At 37.0% G+C, this 25825-nt stretch overlaps 1 protein-coding gene and 1 non-coding gene across 2 annotated transcripts; one reads left to right on the forward strand and one right to left on the reverse strand.

The window, feature by feature from the left end:
- Positions 1–3220: 3220 nt before the first annotated feature.
- Trnas-gga (transfer RNA serine (anticodon GGA)) lies at positions 3221–3293 on the reverse strand. Its single transcript has one exon. It is a non-coding gene; the product is annotated as a tRNA-Ser (tRNA).
- A 4825-nt stretch (positions 3294–8118) lies between these two features.
- LOC125676661 (mucin-2-like) lies at positions 8119–11568 on the forward strand. The gene has a single exon (XM_048914490.2). The coding sequence runs from the start codon at positions 8119–8121 to the stop codon at positions 11566–11568; it is 3450 nt and encodes a 1149-aa protein (XP_048770447.2).
- Positions 11569–25825: the final 14257 nt, after the last annotated feature.

Consider the following 25825-nt stretch of genomic DNA (forward strand, 5'->3'; position numbering starts at 1 on the left):
GAGTCCGCAATGAAGTAATGGATCCACTGTATAAAGTAATGGGTCTCCCCACATAGTCATCCCGATCGTGTTGAAGCATCATTCCTTTGTGACATTGGTACTTGTTGACAATGAATACTTAGATGATCAGGTTATGGGAAATGTCTCTTATAAACTCTTCGATCTGTTCTTAAACAGTTCGGACATGTCTGTAGGAATTTATAACTTGATTCAATACGTAAAGTTAAACAGAAAAAGTAACCAATATATTGAAATAATCAAACTACTTGTGAAGTTCATAAAAGATCATATGAGCAGGTGCTGTCGCTGTGTATAAATAAACAAAATATAAAAATATTTGACAGGCATACATATTTAGTGAGATAAATGAGATAAATAGTCCGGTAAATGAATATTAATATACAAATTAAACCAAATATCCCCATCCACCATGAGTCTCTGCTTGTTGTTAAGGCATAATTTACAATCTTTTGTGAAACAAAATCTACCCAGCATTAACGTAAAGGCCAACAAACAAGTTGTAAATGGTGGTTTTCGCAACTTTTTTGGAAATCACAACAAAATTACAAATTCTCTTCTTTCAACTATCATTTTATAATATCTAACATTTCCTATGTAAATCGGTATGAATAATTTATGATAAATAACGCAATGCGACTCCAAATGGAGTATTTAGGAGAAGTAGATTACCCGGTTTTAATTGGGGGTCAAGTGGATTTCCTCAACATTGCGACTTTTACTTCGACATCAAAGATGCCATGTGACTATTTGGATATACACAGTGTAATCAATAGCGTAGGCTTTATGTTTTACCGTTGGGTTTATACTACAGGATATTATCATAAGAAAAGAAAAGACAGTCATCATTTGATATAACCACTTACAATACCAGCTTTCCTTATGTCTCAAAAATTGTCAACTAAATTGTATTTATATAAAAAATATATTTTAAAAGCATAAGGAGAGTTCAGCTCAAAGTGGAACGCCGTCACAGATGGATTTAGAACTTCAAAAGATGCATTACTGGAGGAATAATGTCTGTCTAATCATGTTGTTTTATAAGTGTATAAAAACAATAGAAGGAAGAAGTTAAGCATGAATAGTGAAAAATCCCCATAATACATTCAGCATAGTCAACATTTATTCCCTTTTTTTCATTTGTTGACTAATTTCTTTAAAAATTATATTTTGTTGGTTTCTTTTGTTTTAATTTTTTGTATGTCTATCTAGAATTACAATGAAGTTGAAAAATGTAATATAACTTTTTTTTAATTCTGGTAAAAAAAAAAAACATTCATTTTTTCCCCTGACACTTTCACTACTGAAACATACATATACCAATGACGGTAACTAAATCCTTTTTAAACATTCTTGGTAAAACAGACCTGCATTTTTCCTAAGAGGCAAAAAACAAAATCATTTGCAGTTGACTAGATCTAACCTTCTTTAACAAGACTCAATGTGGAAGATCATATCAAATAAACTTATCATTAATTTAGAAATGACTAATGCTCGGAGCATTAGTAATCTACTGAAAAGTGATGAGAAAAAATTTAAAGATGCAACACTAGACAGCATGCATACTTGTGAGAAAATTCCAAACCCAAACTAAGTATCGAAGACTAGAAAACATATCAAGTTTCTCTATTGTACAGCTTCAATTCTCGATCTTTCAAATTTGGAATTTGAATTCTATTAAGGTCAAATACCTTCATCCAAAATCTTTCACGCAAAAGACAAAAGGAATTTAACTTTAATTCATTTCAGTGATTAGTACGAGAGTCGTCACACGAACATTCAAAGCTGGAAAAAAAATAGGCTACAGAAAATGATAGAAAATAACGATAAATTATTTATTATCTATAAGGTCACCTTACATCAATGACTCTAAATAAAAAGGGCCCTGTAAGTCGATCACATCTGATCAAAAAAGTTTGCATGTGGCAAAATTCTTCTGTGACTGAACCTGAAAAGATCGCATCGGTGGGCGGTGAAGCGAATGCAGAATTCTGTCCAAGTGTTTGGAAACTGTTACCCTTTTCTTTATCAGCCATCCAATCGAGCCATTGTTTACCCACTGACGCAGGCGAAAAGAGCTTGCTCCCAAATTCAGTGACAAAAGACATTAGAACATCATCTTGAGAGATTAATACTGTCTCATTTAACTGGTTTCTACATGTTTAAATGTTTTGGTTGGGGAGTCTTGTTTTTATTTCCAATTCTCAATCCATCTTTTATAACCAATTTTCTTTGGCTTTGTCTCCAGTATACCTATGTCTATTGTTTTTAATTGTTATCTTTCATCAGTTTCCTTTAACTCTATACATTATCTTCAAGGGCTTTGACTTAATTGATACATCATTGCCAAAATTTCGTACACTGAATTTTTCAACGATACAAAAGAAATGAACAAACACGGGGCTTGACATGCAAAATGAAGAATGACGCGACATGCACTGAATATACAGAGAACTACGGTACACAGCTTAGTACAAGACATCTATACCAAAATATCCATAATCAAGCAATCTATAGTCTCTGTGCAATGCGAGACATTGTGCAAAGCGAGAACTTTCTTTTTCCTTTTACTTGAAGAAACTTTGCAGAAACAACATTCAGATTGTAATGTCTTACATCTTGACAAAAGATGTTACATATGTTCTTGAAACTGTGTGGGGGAGAATTGTCAATTAAGTTATTTAATCCTGGCAACAAACTGACTTGTTAGAAACTTACAAAAGTTATCTTAAATCCTGGCAACAAACTGACTTGTTTCAACCTAATACAACAAAGTTATCAAATCTTGGCAACAAACTGACTTGTTAGAAACTTACAAAAGTTATCTTAAATCCTGGCAACAAACTGACTTGTTTAAACCTAATACAACAAAGTTATCAAATCTTGGCAACAAACTGACTTGTTAGAAACTTACAAAAGTTATCTTAAATCCTGGCAACAAACTGACTTGTTTCAACCTAATACAACAAAGTTATCAAATCTTGGCAACAAACTGACTTGTTAGAAACTTACAAAAGTTATCTTAAATCCTGGCAACAAACTGACTTGTTTCAACCTAATACAACTAAGTTATCAAATCTTGGCAACAAACTGACTTGTTAGAAACTTACAAAAGTCATCTTAAATCCTGGCAACAAACTGACTTGTTTAAACCTAATACAACAAGAGGTACTGTGAGCAATGCTCACTAAGAAAATGCAACAGACCAGACCGGGATTCGAACCTGGGCCCCCTGAATCTCCAGTCAGGTGCTCTACCAACTGAACTATCTGGCCACTGTCGATGGAACCCGTCTGACCACTACTAGAGATTAGACAGTTTCCTCTGGGAAACCCAGATTCTTTTGCCCTGTCAGGACTTTCACCTGAAATCCAGGGGTTGTCAACAGCATCAAATGTAACAGGAAGGGAGAAAATGCAATGGACCAGACCAGGATTCGAACCCGGGGCCCCTGAATTCTCCAGTCAGGTGCTCTGCCAACTGAGTTATCTGACCACTGGCAATGGAACCCGGCTGACCACTACAAGAGATTAGACAGAGTTTCCTCTGTCTCAGTTTTCTGATGTAGTAGTTAGGGCTATAAAGACCATGGTTATTGGTCTGGATAGCTCAGTGGTTAGAGCACCTGACTAGTAATGTAGGGGTCTGGGTACCTCAGTGGTTAGAGCACCTGACTAGTAATGCTGGGGTCTGGGTAGCTCAGTGGTTAGAGCACCTGACTAGTAATGTAGGGGTCTGCGTAGCTCAGTGGTTTAGAGCACCTGACTAGTAATGCAGGGGTTTGGATAGCTCAGTGGTTAGAGCACCTGACTAGTAATGCAGGGGTCCCGGCTCAGTGGTTAGAGCACCTGACTAGTAATGCAGGGGTCCCGGCTCAGTGGTTAGAGCACCTGACTAGTAATGCAGGGGTCCCGGGATAGATTCCCAGTCCAGCTATAGATTTTCTCTTCTCCTCTAGTGACATCTACTACACTGACATACAATTAAGAGATATAATCAGACTGGTACTAATTATCTCAATGTTCCATCACAGTATTGAAAATATTCTAAAGAGCATCATCTAATCAAAACCCTATCTAGTCCACTATCAAAGTTTAACAAAGACAAGATTTTGTTCTTTGTGTTTGCATCTCTTTAGAGTTACCCTAGAAACGTCTTTTTCATGAATGAATTAAGAGCAAATCTAAGTACGGAAGCAATATTCAGATTATGATATCTTTTACAGATATATTACCTGTATAATGTACAGACCCCCTACAGAAGCTCTGCTTTTAGCCATATTTTGTTACTGCTTTATCAGCATTGTGCAATTATAATTAGCTAGGGTGCTGCGGACAGCCTGACACAGTTGTATGATAAATGGTGGTCTTCTTATAAATTTACATGCAGCTTATATCAGTGTCACCTGCTTTTTCTGTATTTTCCAAGATATAGTCCTCACAAGGAAATTGAAAAGGCGAGTTCAATGGACATTGAACGAGAGATGTACATCTTAATCATCATTCCTCTTGCACAACAGCAACTCTTCTGTGATTAGTAAAGATTGGTTTGTTCACGCCCCAAAAGTACATACAGAACAGTTTTGAGGGAAACAGGAATTTGAGATGTAACAGGAATGGAGGAAATGCATTTGTATCAGAGATTGGGATTAAAATCTTGGTCTGGTCTGTTGTGTTTTCTAGTTCCCTTCCTGGTACAAGGAAGCTGAATTTAAAAAAGAAAACTGTACTTGTTTCTGGGAAAAGTGCATGCCTCCCAACAAAAACTGTATAGTCAAGAAAATCCACAAACAAGTTTTGAAATTCCACGAAAATCAAATACTGAAGTAAGTGTGTAAATGATGCAAGACTTTAAAATTAGAAATATGTAATTGGATAATATGCGTACTTCAAAATTAAAAATTTACACAAACAAATGTAAGAATATTGTAAAACTTTGATAGTTTAATAACTATTTTTCAACAGGTAGACAGGTAAAAAATGACCCAGATTTGAAATTCTAGAGCTCCGCCAACCCAGAACAAAGAACTGAGGGATGCTGAAATAGCCTCGTGTTTATTCAACAGATTTTATGCAGTTGTACCGAATAAATCCTTAAGGGCAAAAACAGATACATTTTAATACTGTAATTAAAATATTTTATTGAAGACATAACAGGTAGAGTCATTTTCAAGGAATTAAAATTTGAAATTAAAAATTCTTCATTCTGTATCTGATTATCGGTCTCTGTAAGAAAAATGTCCCAAGTAACTTTTTCTACATCAAATTTCAATTACAAAGAGCTTAGAGTCTTTGAGATAAATGCCAGACTTTAAATTGATTACTGTATTATTTTACATTATGTTAATTACAAATTGTGCAAGGCTGTGAATAGAAAGGTATACAGTATAAAATCACTTCTGGTCTACCATCAGGTGAAACTGACCAATAACTTACAAGAAAATTCGCCATTCAAACAGGCACGTGCCGAAAACGTCATCCGTAAGCTGAAACTGACAAAAAACTGCCTTTATGCGATAATGCAAGAATAGGAAAACAATATTTTCAAGGGTAAATCTTTGTTAGGAGATAAACATGCTTTATGAGGTGAATATATTAAAACACAATGTCTTGAAAAGTATCAGCTTTTTTATATGAAAAATTCCCGTTATGTCACAGTGTTGTATTTCGGAACTTTCCTAAAACGGTTTGTACGTTACAGACAGGACTGATCACGGCATGGCTGTACGATTTACATCTGAATAAAGGAACCCACTGAAAAAAAATCACATGACTTGTAAACTTCAAAGCTAATCATTCTGACTAAAAATTAGCACTTTGTGAAAGAAAGATAAACAGAAATCTTAATTAAGAAAGTTCTTAGTTAATTTAACAATATAATTTTCATGGGGTTCACAAAAAATAAGACAAGAATGAATATCGTACACATTTACCAGCTTAACATGTCACCAATTCTTTTCTCTAAATTTCAGGTGGTATTTTTTCAACAAACAAAACTGAAATCTTTGATCACATCGCAAGCACGCTTAGCCCGTAAATATTCAAACACATTTACATACTATAAAAAAAAGAAAACTTCATCAAAGTAGATAATTTTCCAGTTGGAAATAAAATTTTGTTTGTTGATCAAATAATTAAAGTTCTTTTGGGGTTATCAAAACAAGATTCATGTCTACTTCTATTATTACAGCTAGGTCACTGGAGAGGGGGTAGTCAATACTGTTAGTAGTATGGTAGAATTTCAAACATCAAATACTGGTATATTACTACGCTCAGCTGTTTATTTCAGCTTATTATTAAAAATATGATACATTCATACATCAGGCGACACACGTCCATGTATTTTCATAGGTCCGACTCATTTAATAGCAGTCTTTAAATATTGTCTGATGGGAAATTGATATTATTCAGAACTTCGTTGTTAAGGAGGTCTGTGTATTCAAATAAAAGACACCCAAATGTTTGGCAGGTTCTAGGTAAGGGTTTGGTAAAACTCTCTCTCCCTTCCTTTCTCTCTCTAATGCTGATGAAAAATCATGGTTAGTGAAGACACCATGTCTAGAAGACAACACATACATGATTAATTATTGAATCCGCCTTGATAATTAAATATCCAAATTGACAGGGATATTTAAAATGCATATTAATCTGTAATTTAGATGTCCATATCTAATTGCAATTGCACAATATTTTTACCAATTTATTATAATATCTAATAATATATGGTACATGTACATTCAGGAGATACATAAATGGACAGAATATATCAGCCGTGTGTGCTGATTTTTTGTGGGATAACTGGGGAGTTGCCCAGTGCGCCAGTTTAACTTAACTAATTGTAAGGGGTACAGGTAACACTGAGTGCCCAGCCTCGAATGGTCGCCAGCGTTTTAAGGAGGTAAGCGAGACACACCCACCCCCCATCCCCAGGGAATACAAAACGTGATGTAGATGACACACACACACACCATCCCCAGGGAATATTAAGCGTGATGTAGATGACACATCCACCCCCCACCCCCTCCCCCCCCCCCTCCCCAGGGAAAACTAAACGTGATGTAGATGACGTAGTATGCGGGTTAAATCACGTAGACCTAATCAACATACAGGGTGTGTCAAAAGTAATACAGACTATATCAAATCAAATAATTTCAATTATTGTAAAAAGTTATTTATAGTTAAACAGTTATTGACCTGATACGGAATTATACACGGTGTGGAAAAAAAACCTGTGTCGGGCAAGGCAAAGCCTAGCCCGATATGGGTTTTCTTTTCACATCATGTATTTTTCCGTATCAGGTCACTAACTAACTGTGTATCGAATTTATCACGTCAAAGACCTCTAACTGTATATGTGGGGGTCTATATCATACAACTTATCACTTTACCAATTTTGTCATGGATGCAAGTCGAACCCAACAATAAATTACTCGCTCAATACAGATTTTTTTCGCATGATACAGGTTTTTTTGTTCACGGAATCATGTGACAAAGATCTGACCAATTAGATTTCAACAATTTTGTCTGAGGTGTGATAAATATATATATACATTAGGTCACTATAGGGATACCTATAAAAGTTCTATGCTCCAATACTCTCTTTTGAATAGTGAAAAAAATGTTTTTGAGAGAGAATACAGAGAAGACATGTCCCCCACACCACTTATATCTAAATCTCATATATTCTTATGGGGATCTAACTGCACAGATCTTGTCATCACTTCTTTCTCTCTCTCTCTCTCTATCTCTCTCTCTCTCTCTCTCTCTCTCTCTCTCTCTCTCTGAATTTGCTCTCATTCTATATTCATCCAGAGCTGTTTTTAACTATTTCAGAGCAAGGAACAAATTCAAATAAACCCAGTTTAAATTACCTAATCAGGGTAAGATAGACAAAAGCAAAAGCGGTTGAAATTATCGGATTCCATATTTGTAAAAGAACGGACATCATTGAGACAGTGAGGTTTTTTTCTCTTAATAACAATTCAAAACTATTATCAAAGTAGCATTTTAAAGCATACATATGGGGAAATAGATAAATAAAATATACATTCAAACAGAGACAGCTGTGTGTGAGAGGAAGTGTGGTCACCTATATAAACACATGGGTTTCCTTCGGGCCTCCAGTCACCTCCCACATCACCTACAGTCACCTCCCACATCACCTCCAGTCATATCCCACATCACCTCCAGTCAACACACATCACCTCCTGTCATCTCCCACATCACCTACAGTCACCTCCCACATCACCTCCAGTCAGTCATATCCCACACCACCTCCAGTCAGTCATCTCACACATCACCTCCAGTCATCTCACACATCACCTCCAGGCATCTCACACATCACATACAGTCACCTTCCACATCACCTCCAGTCATATCTCACATCACCTCCAGTCACCTCCCACATCACCTCCAGTCACCCCCCACATCATATCCAGTCACCTCCCACATCACCTCCAGTCATATCTCACATCACCTCCTGTCATCTCACACATCACCTCCAGTCACCTCCCACATCATATCCAGTCACATCCCACATCACCTCCAGTCAGTCATATCCCACATCACCTCCAGTCATCTCCCACATCACCTCCTGTCAGTCATATCTAACATCACCTCCAGTCATCTCACACATCACCTCCAGTCATCTCCCACATCACCTCCAGTCATATCTCACATCACCTCCAGTCATATCACACATCACCTCCTGTCACCTCCCACATCACCTCCAGTCATATCACACATCACCTACAGTCAGTCATATCCCACATCACCTCCAGTCAGTAATCTCACAAATCACCTACAGTCACCTCCCACATCACCTCCAGTCATATCTCACATCACCTCCAGTCATATCCCACATCACCTCCTGTCACCTCCCACATCACCTCCAGTCATATCACACATCACCTACAGTCAGTCATATCCCACATCACCTCCAGTCAGTCATCTCCCACATCACCTCCAGTCATATCCCACATCACCTCCTGTCACCTCCCACATCACCTCCAGTCAGTCATATCCCACATCACCTCCAGTCATCTCCCACATCACCTCCAGTCACCTCCCACATCACCTCCAGTCATCTCCCACATCACCTCCATTCATATCCCACATCATCTCACACATCACCTCCAGTCAGTCATCTCACACATCACCTCCAGTCATCTCCCACATCACCTCCAGTCATATCCTACATCACCTCCTGTCAGTCACCTCCCACATCACCTCCAGTCATCTCACACATCACCTCCAGTCAGTCATATCCCACATCACCTCCAGTCATCTCCCACATCACCTCCAGTCATCTCCCACATCACCTCCAGTCATCTCCCACATCACCTCCAGTCATATCCCACATCATCTCACACATCACCTCCAGTCAGTCATCTCACACATCACCTCCAGTCATCTCCCACATCACCTTCAGTCATCTCCCACATCACCTCCACTCACCTCCAGTCATCTCCCACATCACCTCCAGTCATCTCCCACATCACCTCCAGTCAGTCATCTCACACATCACCTCCAGTCATCTCACACATCACCTCCAGTCAGTCATCTCCCACATCACCTCCTGTCAAATCCCACATCACCTCCAGTCATATCCCACATCACCTCCACTCACTTCCAGTCATATCCCACATCACCTCCTGTCATCTCACACATCACCTCCTGTCATCTCACACATCACCTCCAGTCAGTCATATTCCACATCACCTCCTGTCAAATCCCACATCACCTCCTGTCAAATCCCACATCACCTCCACTCACTTCCAGTCATATCCCACATCACCTCCTGTCATCTCACACATCACCTCATGTCATCTCCCACATCACCTCCAGTCATATCCCACATCACCTCCAGTCATATCCCACACCACCTCCACTCACTTCCAGTCATATCCCACATCACCTCCTGTCATCTCACACATCACCTCATGTCATCTCCCACATCACCTCCAGTCATATCCCACATCACCTCCAGTCATATCCCACACCACCTCCAGTCAGTCATCTCCCACATCACCTCCAGTCAGTCATCTCACACATCACCTCCAGTCATCTCACACATCACCTCCAGTCAGTCATCTCACACATCACCTCCTGTCAAATCCCACATCACCTCCTGTCAAATCCCACATCACCTCCAGTCATCTCCCACATCACCTCCAGTCATCTCACACATCACCTCCTGTCATCTCCCACATCACCTCCAGTCAGTCATATTCCACATCACCTCCAGTCATCTCACACATCACCTCCTGTCATCTCCCACATCACCTCCAGTCAGTCATATTCCACATCACCTCATGTCATCTCCCACATCACCTCCAGTCATATCCCACATCACCTCCAGTCATATCCCACACCACCTCCTGTCATCTCACACATCACCTCCTGTCATCTCCCACATCACCTCCAGTCAGTCATATTCCACATCACCTCATGTCATCTCCCACATCACCTCCAGTCATATCCCACATCACCTCCAGTCATATCCCACACCACCTCCAGTCAGTCATCTCACACATCACCTCCAGTCAGCCATATCCCACATCACCTCCAGTCATATCCCACATCACCTCCAGTCATATCCTACATCACCTCCTGTCATCTCCCACATCACCTCCAGTCAGTCATCTCCCACATCACCTCCAGTCATATCCCACATCACCTCCAGTCATATCCTACATCACCTCCTGTCATCTCCCACATCACTTCCAGTCAGTCATATCCCACATCACCTCCAGTCAGTCATATCCCACATCACCTCCAGTCAGTCATATCCCACATCACCTCCAGTCATATCCTACATCACCTCCTGTCATCTCCCACATCACCTCCAGTCATATCACACATCACCTCCAGTCAGTCATATCCCATATCACCTCCAGTCAGTCATCTCACACATCACCTCCTGCCATCTCCCACATCACCTCCTGCCATCTCCCACATCACCTCCTGTCATCTCCCACATCACTTCCAGTCAGTCATATCCCACATCACCTCCAGTCAGTCATATCCCACATCACCTCCAGTCATATCCTACATCACCTCCTGTCATCTCCCACATCACCTCCAGTCATATCACACATCACCTCCAGTCAGTCATCTCACACATCACCTCCAGTCATCTCACACATCACCTCCAGTCATCTCACACATCACATACAGTCAGTCATATCCTACATCACCTCCAGTCAGTCATCTCACACATCACCTCCTGCCATCTCCCACATCACCTCCAGTCATCTCCCACATCACCTCAAGTCAGTCATATCACACATCACCTCCAGTCATCTCACACATCACCTCCTGTCAGTCATCTCACACATCACCTCCAGTCATCTCACACATCACCTCCTGTCATCTCACACATCACCTCCTGTCATATCCCACATCACCTCCAGTCATCTCACATATCACCTCCAGTCATCTAACACATCACCTCCAGTCATATCCCACATCATCTCCCACATCAATGACCACATCGTGCCAATATCCAAGTGGACAAGAGGTGTTAACATCAAATGTACTAAGTACTTAATTAATTTTCTATATTTCCTATTGTGAGTGATAAAAGGCAGATTATAAAGTGCTATACATTTTAACTTGCCAGATGCTGAAATGCTAGGATTTTTTCTCCCATGATTGGCAACAATTAAATCTCAATTGTGATGTCACAGTTGAAAGTATTCTCTCTCTCTCTCTTGCTCCCTCGGTCTCTCTCTCTTTTTATATATAAGAACTTTATTAGTAATAGCTCAATAACGACATCACATTTACATTATAATAGATCATGCAATCTTTTGGCCAGATTCAATATATACCTATGCAAATGCACAACGGGAAGTATTGGCTGATTGGAATAATTATATATACACTCAACAAATAGCGGAAATAAACTAACTGAAGATGCTAAACTTATCCCATTTTCATAATTATGTCAAACTTGCAATCAATGAATTTTACAAGACATGTGCTCATAATTGCCGACAGTGAAACGAAAAATAAAATGAACTTGTAAATTCCCCCCAACTCTGCAGCAGTTCAATGTCGTCTACCTCAAATGACTATGACAATTGTCTGAAATGACCAACACCCGTCAATTTCTGACTGGTGGCCAGTTTCACTTCATGGGTTGTAATTACCTCCCCTTAATCAGGTATAAATAGAGGGTGCTGGGGGGAGCAGATCGTTATAATTTGTACTTTGTGCAATGACTGCTGTCATCAACCATGGAATCAATTTCAGAAAATGGAGGAAGTCATTATGACCCATTCAATTTCATATTTCACACCAACTTCCCACAGCCCTGTGGGTCAGCACAACTTTCTGTCACATCTTCAATCAGTTTTTGATATAACTTACCAAAATATAGTCTACCCTTTACTTTACACAAACATCAAAGCAACTCCTTATTCATATCTCAATGTAGAAACCATGTAAACTACAAATAAATTACCTCTAGCTACGGATACCTAAATATTAGTACTCTCAGATAGGAAAGTTCCTAATTAATTTATCTGGTATTTCAATGTTGATGAATTAATCTTTTTTTTTTATCATTATACAAATTGGCCAAATTGCTTCAATTTTCTAGGCTTTGAACTTCATTGGAACTGAAAGTAAACCTAAAGTTGAATTTTCAAATTCTGATATAACGTGTTGTAAACACTGGTTCTAAAGATTGAGATAAGTGTATTAAATTCACTGAATTTTCAAATCTTACACTTCTTTCACCCTAAAAATTTCCAGTCCAGCTTCTTTATGAACACATGCATATATTAATTACAGATTTATCAATAATCCACAGCATAACTTCAAAATCGTTTTTACATTTGATAAAAAGATTTCCACTCTGATACCCCACAACTGTTGTAATTAAAAGTGTAATACCATAGTGTTCATTTATTCGCGATCAAGATCGGAGTTCTTCCTTACAATGGGTCTTACTAATGTAATTGCAATCTCCGGACTTCTAAAATTGACAGAATGATAGTTTAAATACAGTCGCCGTGCAGAATTCACAAAGGTGCATAAAAGCCTAGCAAGTGACCAGATGAAAATTGTGCCAAATATTGCTGGCATGCCACAGTGATGTCTAAAACATTTAAAGAAACTTGATCAGGTTAAGTTCAGGCTTGCAATACCTTGCGAACAATTAATGAAATGAAATTCAAATTACTATTCAAAATATCAGACATATTTTTGCTCTGAGATGCTGAGGAAAATCACGTAACCAGCACTAAATGAGATGCAATGGTGATGAACTTTGTCATTTGCTTATACGAAAGTGATACCACTCCATCCATCTTGCGTGGCGGTTACCGTTTTTGTCAGAGAGTGGTAGGTATACAATTTCCCCAGAAGAAGAGCCCTCATCACATTAACCTCTTCACACTCTGACTGCAGGTCATCAGAAGATGGTGCTAGGAGGTCTTTACTTTCAATATTAAATTTCAAAAAATTTGCAAGGTCCCAAAAGTGACTTTGAAAGCTCAAGGGCATGTGATGAGAGGGAAACCTGCAGCACCATGCAAACATGAAGCACTCAATAGGACAGTAATATAACGGTTAATACAACAATGGACTCCCAGATTCTGTCGAGCACTTGTCACTGGTATTCAAGCCTACTCACGTAACAGCTAGTGTATCGTATTTACATTGCCTCTAAAGATTAATGCATTACGAGATTAAATGTACAGAATATCATTACTTATACTGATCCATATCAGTGTGCTAAAAAAAGTCACTTTCAACATGTAGTAAAATTACGAAAGTGTTGAAGATTAAACAAATCCGAAAAATATGATAATTCCATCCTTTCTGACATTGATTAGGAGATTATAATTTGGAATTAAAACACATCTAAGATTTGCAATAACTAGAATGTCGGAGAAACCAGCTGAATTTCCATAAATCATATATTTGCATACAATTTCAGTGCAAACTCGAGCAACACTGCACATATCAGGATTTCAATTCAATTTTGACGTGTTGCAAATTCACAGAGTACATTCATAACATGTAATATTAAACCGAATAAATAACAGCATTTAATTTGGTCTTTGTAATTTAATTCTACAAATTTTGTATTTCAAACCTTATTTTAATACACAAAGAATAGATATTAAACTGGTAACCAAGTTTTGTATGCAATGAGATGGCAATCTTGGTGTCCATTATGAATATATAACTCTATAATTTGAGGAAAAATCCATCTCATCCCAAAGTGAGCGACCTATCTCATACCAAAGTCAGGAACCCATCTCATATCAAAGTCAGGAACCCATCTCATACCAAAGTCAGGAACCCATCTCATCCCAAAGTGAGGAACTCATTTCATCCCAAAGTGAGGAACCCCATCTCATCCCAAAGTAAGGAACCCATCTCATCCCAAAGTAAGGAACCCATCTCATCCCAAAGTGAGGAACCCATCTCATCCCAAAGTGAGGAACCCCATCTCATCCCAAAGTCAGGAACCCATCTCATCCCAAAGTGAGGGACCAATCTTATACCAAAGTCAGGAACCCATCTCATCCCAAAGTGAGGTACAAATCTCATCCCAATGTGAGGAACCCATCTCATCCCAAAGAGAGGGACATATCTCATCCCATCTCATTCTGAAGTGAGATTATATTTTGAATAAAAAATGAGAATAACATATTCATATAATAATGGCCCTTTTCACAAAAAGACCTTGATAAAATGAAAATTTTAACATGCTGTAATTGCATGTTCTGCAATTTCTGAATGAGCAAAACGAAGTACATGTGTATATATACCTTGGTGATAAAATTTGTGTTCTTACTCAGGGCCTAGTGGTACTCATCTGAGAAGGCAGAGACAAAAAGTTTAACTTATTAAATAGTAAGTTTTTTTATGAATGACCACTGGGCATCATTACAAGACACATGATATTTACTGATGAACCTTCACGTTGACAATCATTTCACAAACTTTTATTTGTTTATAATAAATTTTCCAGGTTGTACAAAGACTTCACAAGGTTAAAAAAAAATCTAATTCCTCTATCTCATTAATTTCATAACTCAGATATTGAAGTGATCCTAAAGAAAAAAAAACACGGGAATTCTGAAAACTGTTTCTGTGCCTGTTCACTGTGTTCTATTTTCAGGTGAAATTTGTTCAATTTCGCTGAAGTATTGAAAGTGACCGTTGGAGCAGAATACCCGGTTCTCACACTTTTCCTCCATCAGGTCATGAATTCCTGTGTGAAAGTTACGATAAAGTTACGCCTCTAGCTTAAGAACTTGAGAGAGAAATGAGACAGGTAAAAATTTACACCTGTCACTTTCATCTCATCTTTCACTTCATTGAAAGAGATAAATTTGGATGCTTAAGGGTGGGTTACATGGGGTCAGGTATTAGAAACTGACATCCAAAATAACCAAATTTCGCTGCATAGGCTCCGCAAGTTTCTCGAGACGGTTCAACCCCCCAGACAATCACGGTTTCCTGTGTAAAATTGTTCGACACTTTTACTGCGAATAACTTGCATCAGGGTACGGCGTTTGTATCGCCTTTCCAAATTACAGAGTACCGGCTCGTAAATGGAAATTCTTTTTAAGAAATTCAAATTAGAAATACAATTTATGCTACAGGTGAAACGTTAAGGTCTTGCATTAAAATGATATTTATGGATGAAACTTTTCTTCGTTGTCCAAATGTAAATGAAGTGTCTAGTATGGTATGTTTAAAATTTGTGAAAACAGCAGTTGTATCACTTTACCATCAATTAAGCTTTGCATTATTTTATAGTCATATTCTATGAAATATCATATCTCTTTAAATAGGATTCTAAACTTCAAAAATATCATAAATTTCTTAAACACATTTGACTTTTACTGCTGGATAGAAAATTAAAAAAGAAATTAAAGAGGGCGTAATTTTCTGGCATCATTCACCCAAGGTGACAAAATTTCCAGAGAAAATGTTTGTTTTACCTACCACAGACAAATTCAGTGCAATGGTTACCAAACATCAGGTAATTCTGGCATCAGGAATATTCGGTAGATTTTTAAAATTAGTTTGAAATTTTAACACTTTTCTTTTCTAGCACAATTTTATCTAACAAGTGAATTCTTCAAATGAACAGAAATTTTGGAGCTTTCAGATTTAGTGAATTTTCTTCAACATTTCAAAAACACAAAATTCACCTGATATTTTATTAATTGCATACTAATAACCAATTCACCACAAATCATTTGAAATCATATATTTTATCATATAAATAATGATTATGCCGATTCTGCACTGCGCAATACAGACGACGTCACAATAACCGATATCAACAACTGATCCGAAAATATCAGATCCGCGTAAAAAAATGCATAATATATATCAATCCAAAAATTACGTATTCTCTTAATGATTACTGTATCAAAGTTTTTATCATGGTAAATGAATGTGTCAATGTACAGTAGTAACTTAATGTATGGGAGATTTTACCATAGGTCACTACAATTAATGTATTAAATTTTGACCTCAGTTAATCAAGGTATCAAAGATTTACCATTATAGTAAATCAATGTACTTAATTTTTACCAGAGTAAATCATTGTATCAAGATTTTTTTTACCATAATAAAATAATATATCAAATATTCATTGATGCACCTATATGCACAAAAGTAAGTTGCATGTGATAAAAAGAATAATATTTTATGAAATAAGCTCCGAGACTCCAAATCAAATTTTAAAAAACCCATTAAAAACACTATCGCATTCGTATACAATATTTAAGCATGAAAAAGTGCCATATATGATAAATAGAATATAACATGCCAAAATCTGTATCATATGTTATATCAGCCCTCGGGCCGATATGGGGCCACTCAGGCTGATATAATATGAGCCGTTCCTAGCAAAAAGGACCCTTATCTTATCCAAAAATGTTTTTCAAAAAACGTCATAATGAAAAAATGTGACGTAATTTTTTGCATACTTTTAAAGAAAAAGGTCATGATTACCAATCCCAGGTTGGTTGTCATCTTTGATTGACTGCAATATGTTAACGATAATCAACATTGCTCTAATATTTTGAGGGATGTTATCTATAGTTCATATTTTAACACCAATATACTTAAGGACCCTTTTTGCTAAGAATGGCTCATATGATATGGATTTTAGCATGCAATATTCTCTATGTATATGAAAACATTACAAAATCTGACCAATTTTGTAAAATTCCTCAGACACATTTCAAAACACACATGTCTGTGCCCTATTAATGTAACAATATCTCGTTTTATTTCCCGTTTTCAAGAGGGGGAGGGGCTACAGATCTCTTCAGGTAATGACTTCGATTTCCCTTTGTCTTTTACAATTTTCATCCAGCCTTTGAATTATTTTCTGTATCATTAAGATACTTCTACACTCATTCACCCCTCAGATTAAATTCTATGTTTATATTCTCAAAGCACTCCTGTTCTCAAGAAATGCATCATTCTTTGAGAAACAAAAATCTTTGACTAATTTTCTAGGGTCATTAATTTCATAATACTCATATAATTTCCCGTAAAATTCTCTCTGTCAGACAGAAAATGAAAAGAAAATCAGTGATCAGCTTTCATTCGAAATTCAATATCCTGACATTAAATACATCCTCACTGGGTGATGTCACAATGCTGTAAATGTTTCATAAAATCAGATGGGTTTTCGAAGATGGAACAAATGACAAAGCCATTTTTGTCTTTATTAGATTCAAACATTTTCATTTTCTAATCACTGTTTTGGAGAGAGGGAAAAGTTACGTATTATACTCTCAGTGACAAACATTGCCTAATTATACAACCTCCATGTTTAGAAATAAGAAAAATCGGGGAGGATTAAATTCTCACTTCCATGTCGACATCGTAAGGGGAATTTACAGCTGGTTAAACACTTGATGATATCAAAGGACTTAATTCTCCATGAAAGTCTACTTATAGAAACTTTTGTGGACAATTTATTGTCATCCTTTTTTACAGTGATCATTTTCTATCACATCATGGAGAGAATCTCGGGCATATCATTTCAAGGTATTGAAAAGAAAAATACCGGGGATGAACTTCACTTTCTAACCTCCAATGAAAAAGATTATGACATTGGGAAAGTCACTTTTTTTCTAATACACAGAGCCAGACATGAAAAGCATTTAAGCTTGGGTAGAAATTTAACTAGACAAGAATTTGTTTCAATACCAGCATCAAATTACTTTCTCTTACTTTTCTGCTGCCATCAAGATTTCATGCTATTTATCATCGTCAAAACCGGCAACTTTATATAAAAAAAAACCAGTTAGAATCTTTTGATTTTTTTTTTTGGTTGCAGAAAATGATATCTGTGGAGCTAATCAGAATTTATTAATTCAGTCAAATGCAATTAATTTCATAGTCTGTTATCGGTGAAGGAAGTAAAACTTGAACAAGCATCTCATTAAGTTTGTAAGACCACTGGACCAAACGTCTCATTTCCCACTCAATGGATTTATGTCATGCAATCCATGTGTCTCATGTGAAAGTTAATTCTCAGTGATTAAAAAGCAGGTGATGGCTATTCCACACAAAGACTCGGAAAGTTTCTGCATGGGGCTCTGTGCACTGCAGGACCAGCTTAAGGGAGCTAACTCTTGCTAGTGCTATCAAACTGTACGAGTGGCCATGTTATTAATGTTCTACTCACCTATTTGTCCACAGATTCTTTCTTTTTGGCAGAAAATAATAATTCTCTGCCTGGTGGCTCCAAGGACCAAATGGATTCAAACTATAAATCTGGGGAGAAAAAAAATTAGAAAAATATCAGGAACATGAAAATTGCACGGGACTTTTCATTGAAACCAGAAGTCTGGCAGGACATGGAAAATCTATCAGATTTCCTTATTTGTCATACCACATCATTCGAAAATGTTTGCTCAAAGATCAAAAGCAATGACTCAGAAGTCTGATTTCAACATCAGCATTCTTGTAATGGCGAAGACGGAAAGTGTGTGCAGTAACAAATCAAATTCAAAATATTTTACATATTCCATTGTTACAAGTGTTCAAAATATGACATTTAGTCATTCTTTTTTAAAATATCACAAGACTACATAATTATATTCTAATGATATAATAATTAATAATTTATACTTTATACCTAAAACTTACAACAAAAACTTATTTCAACTTAACACATACTTCATGAAATAAGCCGGTGTGAAGCGTCGTACTTCATACTGAAATTCATTTTCAAAATTGAAAAAAAAAAATTTCTCTATCTTAATTACATTCTACTTTCATTTCTGTCAGAATTCACAGCCATTAAAATAAACATACTATCTCCATCAAGATTCAAACACATATTGTTCACAACTGCACTGTATTCATGAGGAAATGGCTATGACCATAACAATTTCTAAAGATATCAAAGGCAAAAACACTTTACAATAGATCATAGTTACAATGAAAGTTTACACTACATAGTTAGTATAAATTTCTTTATTGATATATCACGAGACTGAATAGTGACATCTCAAAGAACTAAATCTATATATACCGAAAATTTACATTAAAAAACTTGCAGTGAAAACTACTTTCTGGGAACACAGAATAGAATCGCAGGTGTGAAGAAAAGGGGTCTCGGTAATGCATCTCGATTCCCATCAATTCAGCTCTTCAAAAAAAAAATAAGGGTATTTTGAAACAGAATATTTTAATAACAGGTTAATCTATTTCAGCCTTTCACTTTAAACTAGGTGTGAAATTTACGGGTATTTTGGAGCTAAATGGATTCTGACACAAGGTTTCACTTTCTCCATCTAAATAGGTGTATATAAAATGTTAAACAGAATTTTATGTCTTGAAGTTAGCTGTAGGCAGATGAACAATAGAAAAATATGAGATGACACCTCTGGCAGTTCAGTGACTGACTTAAGACCTATCGCAGTACATCCAGCCCAGATGATATTACAAAGAAATTGTATTGCTATTATTCATTACAATCGCTTTCAACTTTTTCTATTACCCCTAATTAATTTTGATCTCTAAACTGATAATAACTGGAAAACTTTTATAACTAAATTTTCCTAGCTGAAGACTTGCACGAGGATCTAATAGTAGTAACTAGTAGTAGTACTAATTAGTACTACCAAATTACAAGAACTGTGCAAATCCAAGAATTCTGTATTATATGATCATGCAAAGAATCTACAGTATTTTTCAAATAATTTCTTCCAAAATTTACGATTAATCGAGGCCCTTCATTTGTGATGCCCAATGCGAAAACACCTCTTCATGATCCAATGTAGTTTGTAAAATTTTTGCATAGACTGATATTTATGTTTTAATGATACATGTCACTGACATTTATTTACATAGTACTTCAGGATCCCTTATGAGATTTTTTAGGGGGGTGGGGGCTAACAGTGTACATAATGTCAGAATTTATTGCTCGATCAGCACATTACAAACTTCCCTTGGTTTTTCCTCCATAACAAATAGTCTTCAGCATAGCCAAGTACATTTTTCAATTTTGAAAAAAATTATAATCAATACCTTTGATGACTTTGGCCTAATTAATTTTTACTTCAAATCAGCACAAATTAAGCAGATATCTGACATGCATGCATTTTCATACTTTCACAATATGAAGTATCAGAATATACATTGCATGTATATTCAAAATTTTCAGGCAGGTTTCATCCACATTATACTATAAAGCTTTTCAGAACAGTGTATGGTTTAATGTTTACCAGTTAATATAACAGGGGTTTAAACATTATGAAAAAATAAGTTTTCTTTAACCAATGAAACAAAACCAACAACATACAAGTACAATTTTAATGCACAACCCACCAATATTAGCAAACGAGACAGACATTTTTCTTATCGACATATCTTGAATGATGACCACCCCCCCACCCCCACCCCCCACAGTAATTTGTTCCATTTGTAACTCATTCCCCTCAATTAATCAAACCAAGAGGCGAAAATCTGCTGAGGTGCGATTAAACCTCAAAATGAATATAAAACTAACAGAATTGTATCTTATTTAAACAACAATGATGGGAACACTTTAAAATCCTTTCACTGTGAAATTGCTTTCACAAAGGTGAACCTGAATGTGAAACCTGATGACCATCATCATCGCCCCCCGATTTTAATGAAAGAGACCACAAGCAGAATCCCACTTTTATTTTCCGTAAACCCCGGGTAATTCATGGGTTTTTTACATTAAGGGGTATAGGTCAAAATCAGCGATTCTGAAATTCAGCTCAGAGAAATCGTAGTTCTATAAGGCATATTATCAGCATAATATATGATTTTCCTCGTAAATCCATTCTAAATATTCAGAATCTAATAATAATCTTTGTCATGCAACAAGGGCAAATGTACATTTACCATTCAAAGTTAATTCAAGGAAACAGATTAATATAAGTTGCTACATTTTGTTTCCGAATCCTGTGTGCATATTACTTCTTGTGTATATATATATGTTGACTTATTCAAATGAAATAAAGTTTAAACTAATAATAATAAAAACCTGTAATTTTCATGTCATTAAGCTCGCATTCTTGATTTTACAATGGAATTCAATTTGTAAACAGTGTGTATGTTACAATACTTGTACAAAATGTACAGAAAATAATAATGCCATGAATAAATGCGAAAAATTTAAATTCAATGATTCATAAAGTAATTAACACATGTTTATTAAAAAAAAATCATTACAAGTACAAATTCAAAACATGACTCCACACAATTTTACATATGAACAGACATTTATTGATGTATGAAGTCAGTCTTAATTGTTATATTAATTAAAGATAAAAATTGAAATTAGCCTATGGTGGGATTAGGAAAGAAAAAAGAATATTGAGACTGTCCCTCAATTTTAGTAAAATTATACATGATTTATAAAATTGCCATGAAAAGTGATTTTAATGATTCTCCAAGCAGGTGTTTCCCGCACCTTAATATGTCCCCTTTCATTGAGAAAGTAGGAGAAAGGCGGGGTCACTGGGGGCAACCAATGAAAATGACATCACTTGACCTTTGGATTGTCTGCATAAGGTCATTCATGGACTTGGATTTCTCAGCACTAAGCCATTTCCCGTAAAAACAGCTGGAGGACAAATTAGGCACAAAGGAAAGTCCGGGTTAGAAGAACTGTAAACTACAGGTCCACAAGGGTCATTTGGTCAGGACAGCTGAACGATCGACTTTCAACTTTTATGCCTTCAATTCATGACTGCAGATCATTTTCTCTGTCAACTTTCCATCGTGAATGAAAAATTAACAACAATAAAACACGACATTATCAACATGTGAATCACGGACCACTGATGCTGGAATTACATCATAGTGAATCAAACTCGATTTTGATTTATTCATATATTTCATTATCTAAAATAATAAGTTTCTCTCTTTCTCTTTTTATTTTTTTTTTTTTTTTATTTTTCTCTAAAATTAAGTAACAAAAGCAACAAAATAGAATTCAGCATGAAATTAAACATTATATAAAAAGAATTCCTAAGAAGAGGAGGGGATTTGACACAGAAAAACCATGTGAAATTATACAAAACAAACTTCTGCAGACATTTTTGTGGACAGACCAACCCAAGTTCATATCACAGTACAAAATTTTACTTCAATAGTGTTTGTCCCCAGATCATGCTGGGATGACACCATTAATTACACGGAAACTATGATAAATTTTGTCAACTTTCTATCAGGTGTGCCATTAATAACCGATATCAGAGCACAGTACCTTCCCACTGCATGTGTACTGCTCAGAGAAACTCTTCTCTCCCCGGGAGAAAGCCTGTCGAGGCCAAAAATCAGGAGGCAAGCAGATAATCATTCTATAATATGTTGTTTATTCAATTTAGCATTCAAGAAATCAAGACCAAGTAATTCCTTAAATTTACTTATGGCAAATGTCATGGGGATACCACACCGGGATACTCCTGGGCCATAAGCCTCACCTGAGTCAGGTTATTGCAACTCCTATCAACCAGTGTTGTAGAACTCTGATAGCTCAGTGGTTAGAACACCTGACTCAATGCAGAGTTCCTGGGTTTGATTCCCAGTCCAGCCATACAGTGCCTTCTTTCCTGTTACAGATACCACCATGGCTAACTCATGTTCTGTCCTGACAGTCAACTTGTGCTGTTGTATTTGGGGGTCAACGACTATTCAAGGTAGGAGGGATGTGGTCAAATTAGTAGACCGTGGATTGGCCTGGATAGCTCAGTGGTTAGAGTACCTGACTTTAGTAATGCAGGGGTCCTGGGTTTGATTCCTGGGCCTGCCATATATTTTCTTTTTTCCAACCCCCTCAGTTTGGGATACTGGTAGTAGGCTATGAATACTAAAACCCTTATTGTGGCCTAGCTCAGACAAGCTGCTGAAGACAGATGCATCCAGTGCAAGAACAGTCAGAGGACATCAGGGGATGCTGTGTTCACAAGCAACAACTGCAACTGGGCATGCCACTCCCACATCAGCCTCTACAACCACAGCTGTCGATGTTCCTCCGACAGCACCGACTGACGCTAGCCTTGGTGGAACTATAGAGAGACTGTGTTGCTCAAGCTCAAGCATCAGAATCCCCCTCTTGGTCTTGCTGGTAGGGTCCAGAGGAGAGGTGAAGCCAGTACATCTAGGATCAGGTCGATTGCAGCAGCTGCCAAAAGTGTTGAGTTAAACGCTATAGGCTGTCTATGGGACTGCACTCGAGATTTTCTGTTAGAGTTTGCTCCCTTAGCCCCTTCTGAACCAATGGTGACCCTGAGGCAAAGGTACTATATGTCACATAGCCAAGGTTTAATGTCTGGGTATACTCTCATAGCCTTTCCCCACCCAAGAGGTACCTACAATGACAAGGCAGAGGTATCAGACGCAGGTTGCCATGACCCTGGTAGGGAGCCTTTTGGGTACTGGGCCTCAGCTACAGGCCACATGGAGGTACTGTCATTTAAGGGTAACCTCATTCTTTCCCCTAGACCAAGGGCCATGACAGCAGATACAGTTTAATGGCATGTCCAGGACAAATACATATAATCCAGTCCTATCCATTCAATATTAACCATATTTGTCATCAGGTCCTGTCCATTCAATATTAACTGTATTTGTTATTGGGTCCTATCCATTCAATATTAACCATATTTGTCATCAGGTCCTGTCCATTCAATACTAACTGTATTTGTTATCAGGTCCTATCCATTCAATATTAACCGTATTTGTCATCAGGTCCTGTCCATTCAATATTAACAGTATTTGTTATCAGGTCCTATCCATTCAATATTAACCATATTTGTCATCAGGTCCTGTCCATTCAATATTAACTGTATTTGTTATCGAGTCCTATCCATTTAATATTACATGTAACTGTATTTGTCATCAGGTCCTATCCATTTAATATTACATGTAACTGTATTTGTCATCCAGTCCTATCCATTCAATATTAACCATATTTGTCATCAGGTCCTGTCCATTCAATACTAACTGTATTTGTTATCAGGTCCTATCCATTCAATATTAACCGTATTTGTCATCAGGTCCTGTCCATTCAATATTAACTGTATTTGTCATCCAGTCCTATCCATTCAATATTAACCATATTTGTCATCCAGTCCTATGAAGAGAAAGTGGATCAAATAACTGGAAAAATCAGAAACCTGTTTGACTATATCAATACCGATTGTTTTGATAATCCTTATGTGATTGGTGTCTCCTAATGTATGCATATGAATCTCATTTTACGAGACAATAAAATCAATCTTGCAAAACATGATTAATCTAAGAAGCAGTTGCTACAATCGACTCGCTTAGATAGTTGCTAACTGCTTTTTTTTTTTTTATATCATATCTCAATTTCATAAATGATTAACATAGAAGAGAATGGAAAATGAATTTGCTCAGCTGTATATCTGTTAAAAGGACAGGACATCAAAAGATGGAGGTGGGATTTAGAGGGCTTTAGAAGTTGGTGGAGTGGGGGTTAAGACAGGGCTGGATCAATGAATCCCTAATCCCCTGCAGTCTGATCGCACGCCAGAAATATTTTCAGCTGTTGACATACGCTTCCTCGAGCCGGGAAATAGCGAAAGTCAGCTACAAAATAGATTTTTAAAATCATCCCGCAGAAAAAATGTCAACAAACCCAGTGTGAAGAGGAAATGTCGACATTTGCTGAAGACGAAGGCATAGTTTAGTTGCAGAAGACAATCAAAGATTGGGCCTTCACGACAGTGAAACAGCAGAGAAACCATTCCCTGCTCACAAGTACAACACTCTCTTTCATTTCTCCTAGAGCAAATTGATGTTAATGAAATGGCAAATATCAAATTCGAGTGCCGATTTCAAAGACATCAGCTGGAGCAAACAATGAAACAAGTATCTTAGGAAATTAATTAAACAAAATCTCCTTCAATATACAATAGGAATAGATGTTAAGGAAAAAAATCACCCAATGTCGATGATCTGAAGGACCCAATGAATTATCTGGCTATCTTCAGGTCTAGAACTCACAGCGATACAGGTAGACTTCAGAATATTGAAATCCGACTACATGTATATAGCATTTTACTTATCTTTCTTGTTGTTGGGAAAATGTTAGCCATTTTGCAGAGAATATGATATGAATATATTTGATAATGAAAGATTAATTAGGAGCACACTATGTATCTAGACAATGGATACCTTAAGCTAGGTACACAATAGTACTTAAAGGTCCACCTGGGAACTGTGTGGTTACCTGAAGTGTGGGTGTGGCCTAATCATCACAGGTGGAGAGATACTGCTAATCTTAATCCAGT

This window comes from Ostrea edulis, chromosome 3 (assembly GCF_947568905.1).
Source record: "Ostrea edulis chromosome 3, xbOstEdul1.1, whole genome shotgun sequence".
Lineage (NCBI taxonomy): Eukaryota > Metazoa > Mollusca > Bivalvia > Ostreida > Ostreidae > Ostrea > Ostrea edulis.

Bases quoted from the DNA above. Each gene is read 5' to 3' on its own strand.
- LOC125676661 (XM_048914490.2), top strand. From the start codon at position 8,119: ATGGGTTTCCTTCGGGCCTCCAGTCACCTCCCACATCACCTACAGTCA.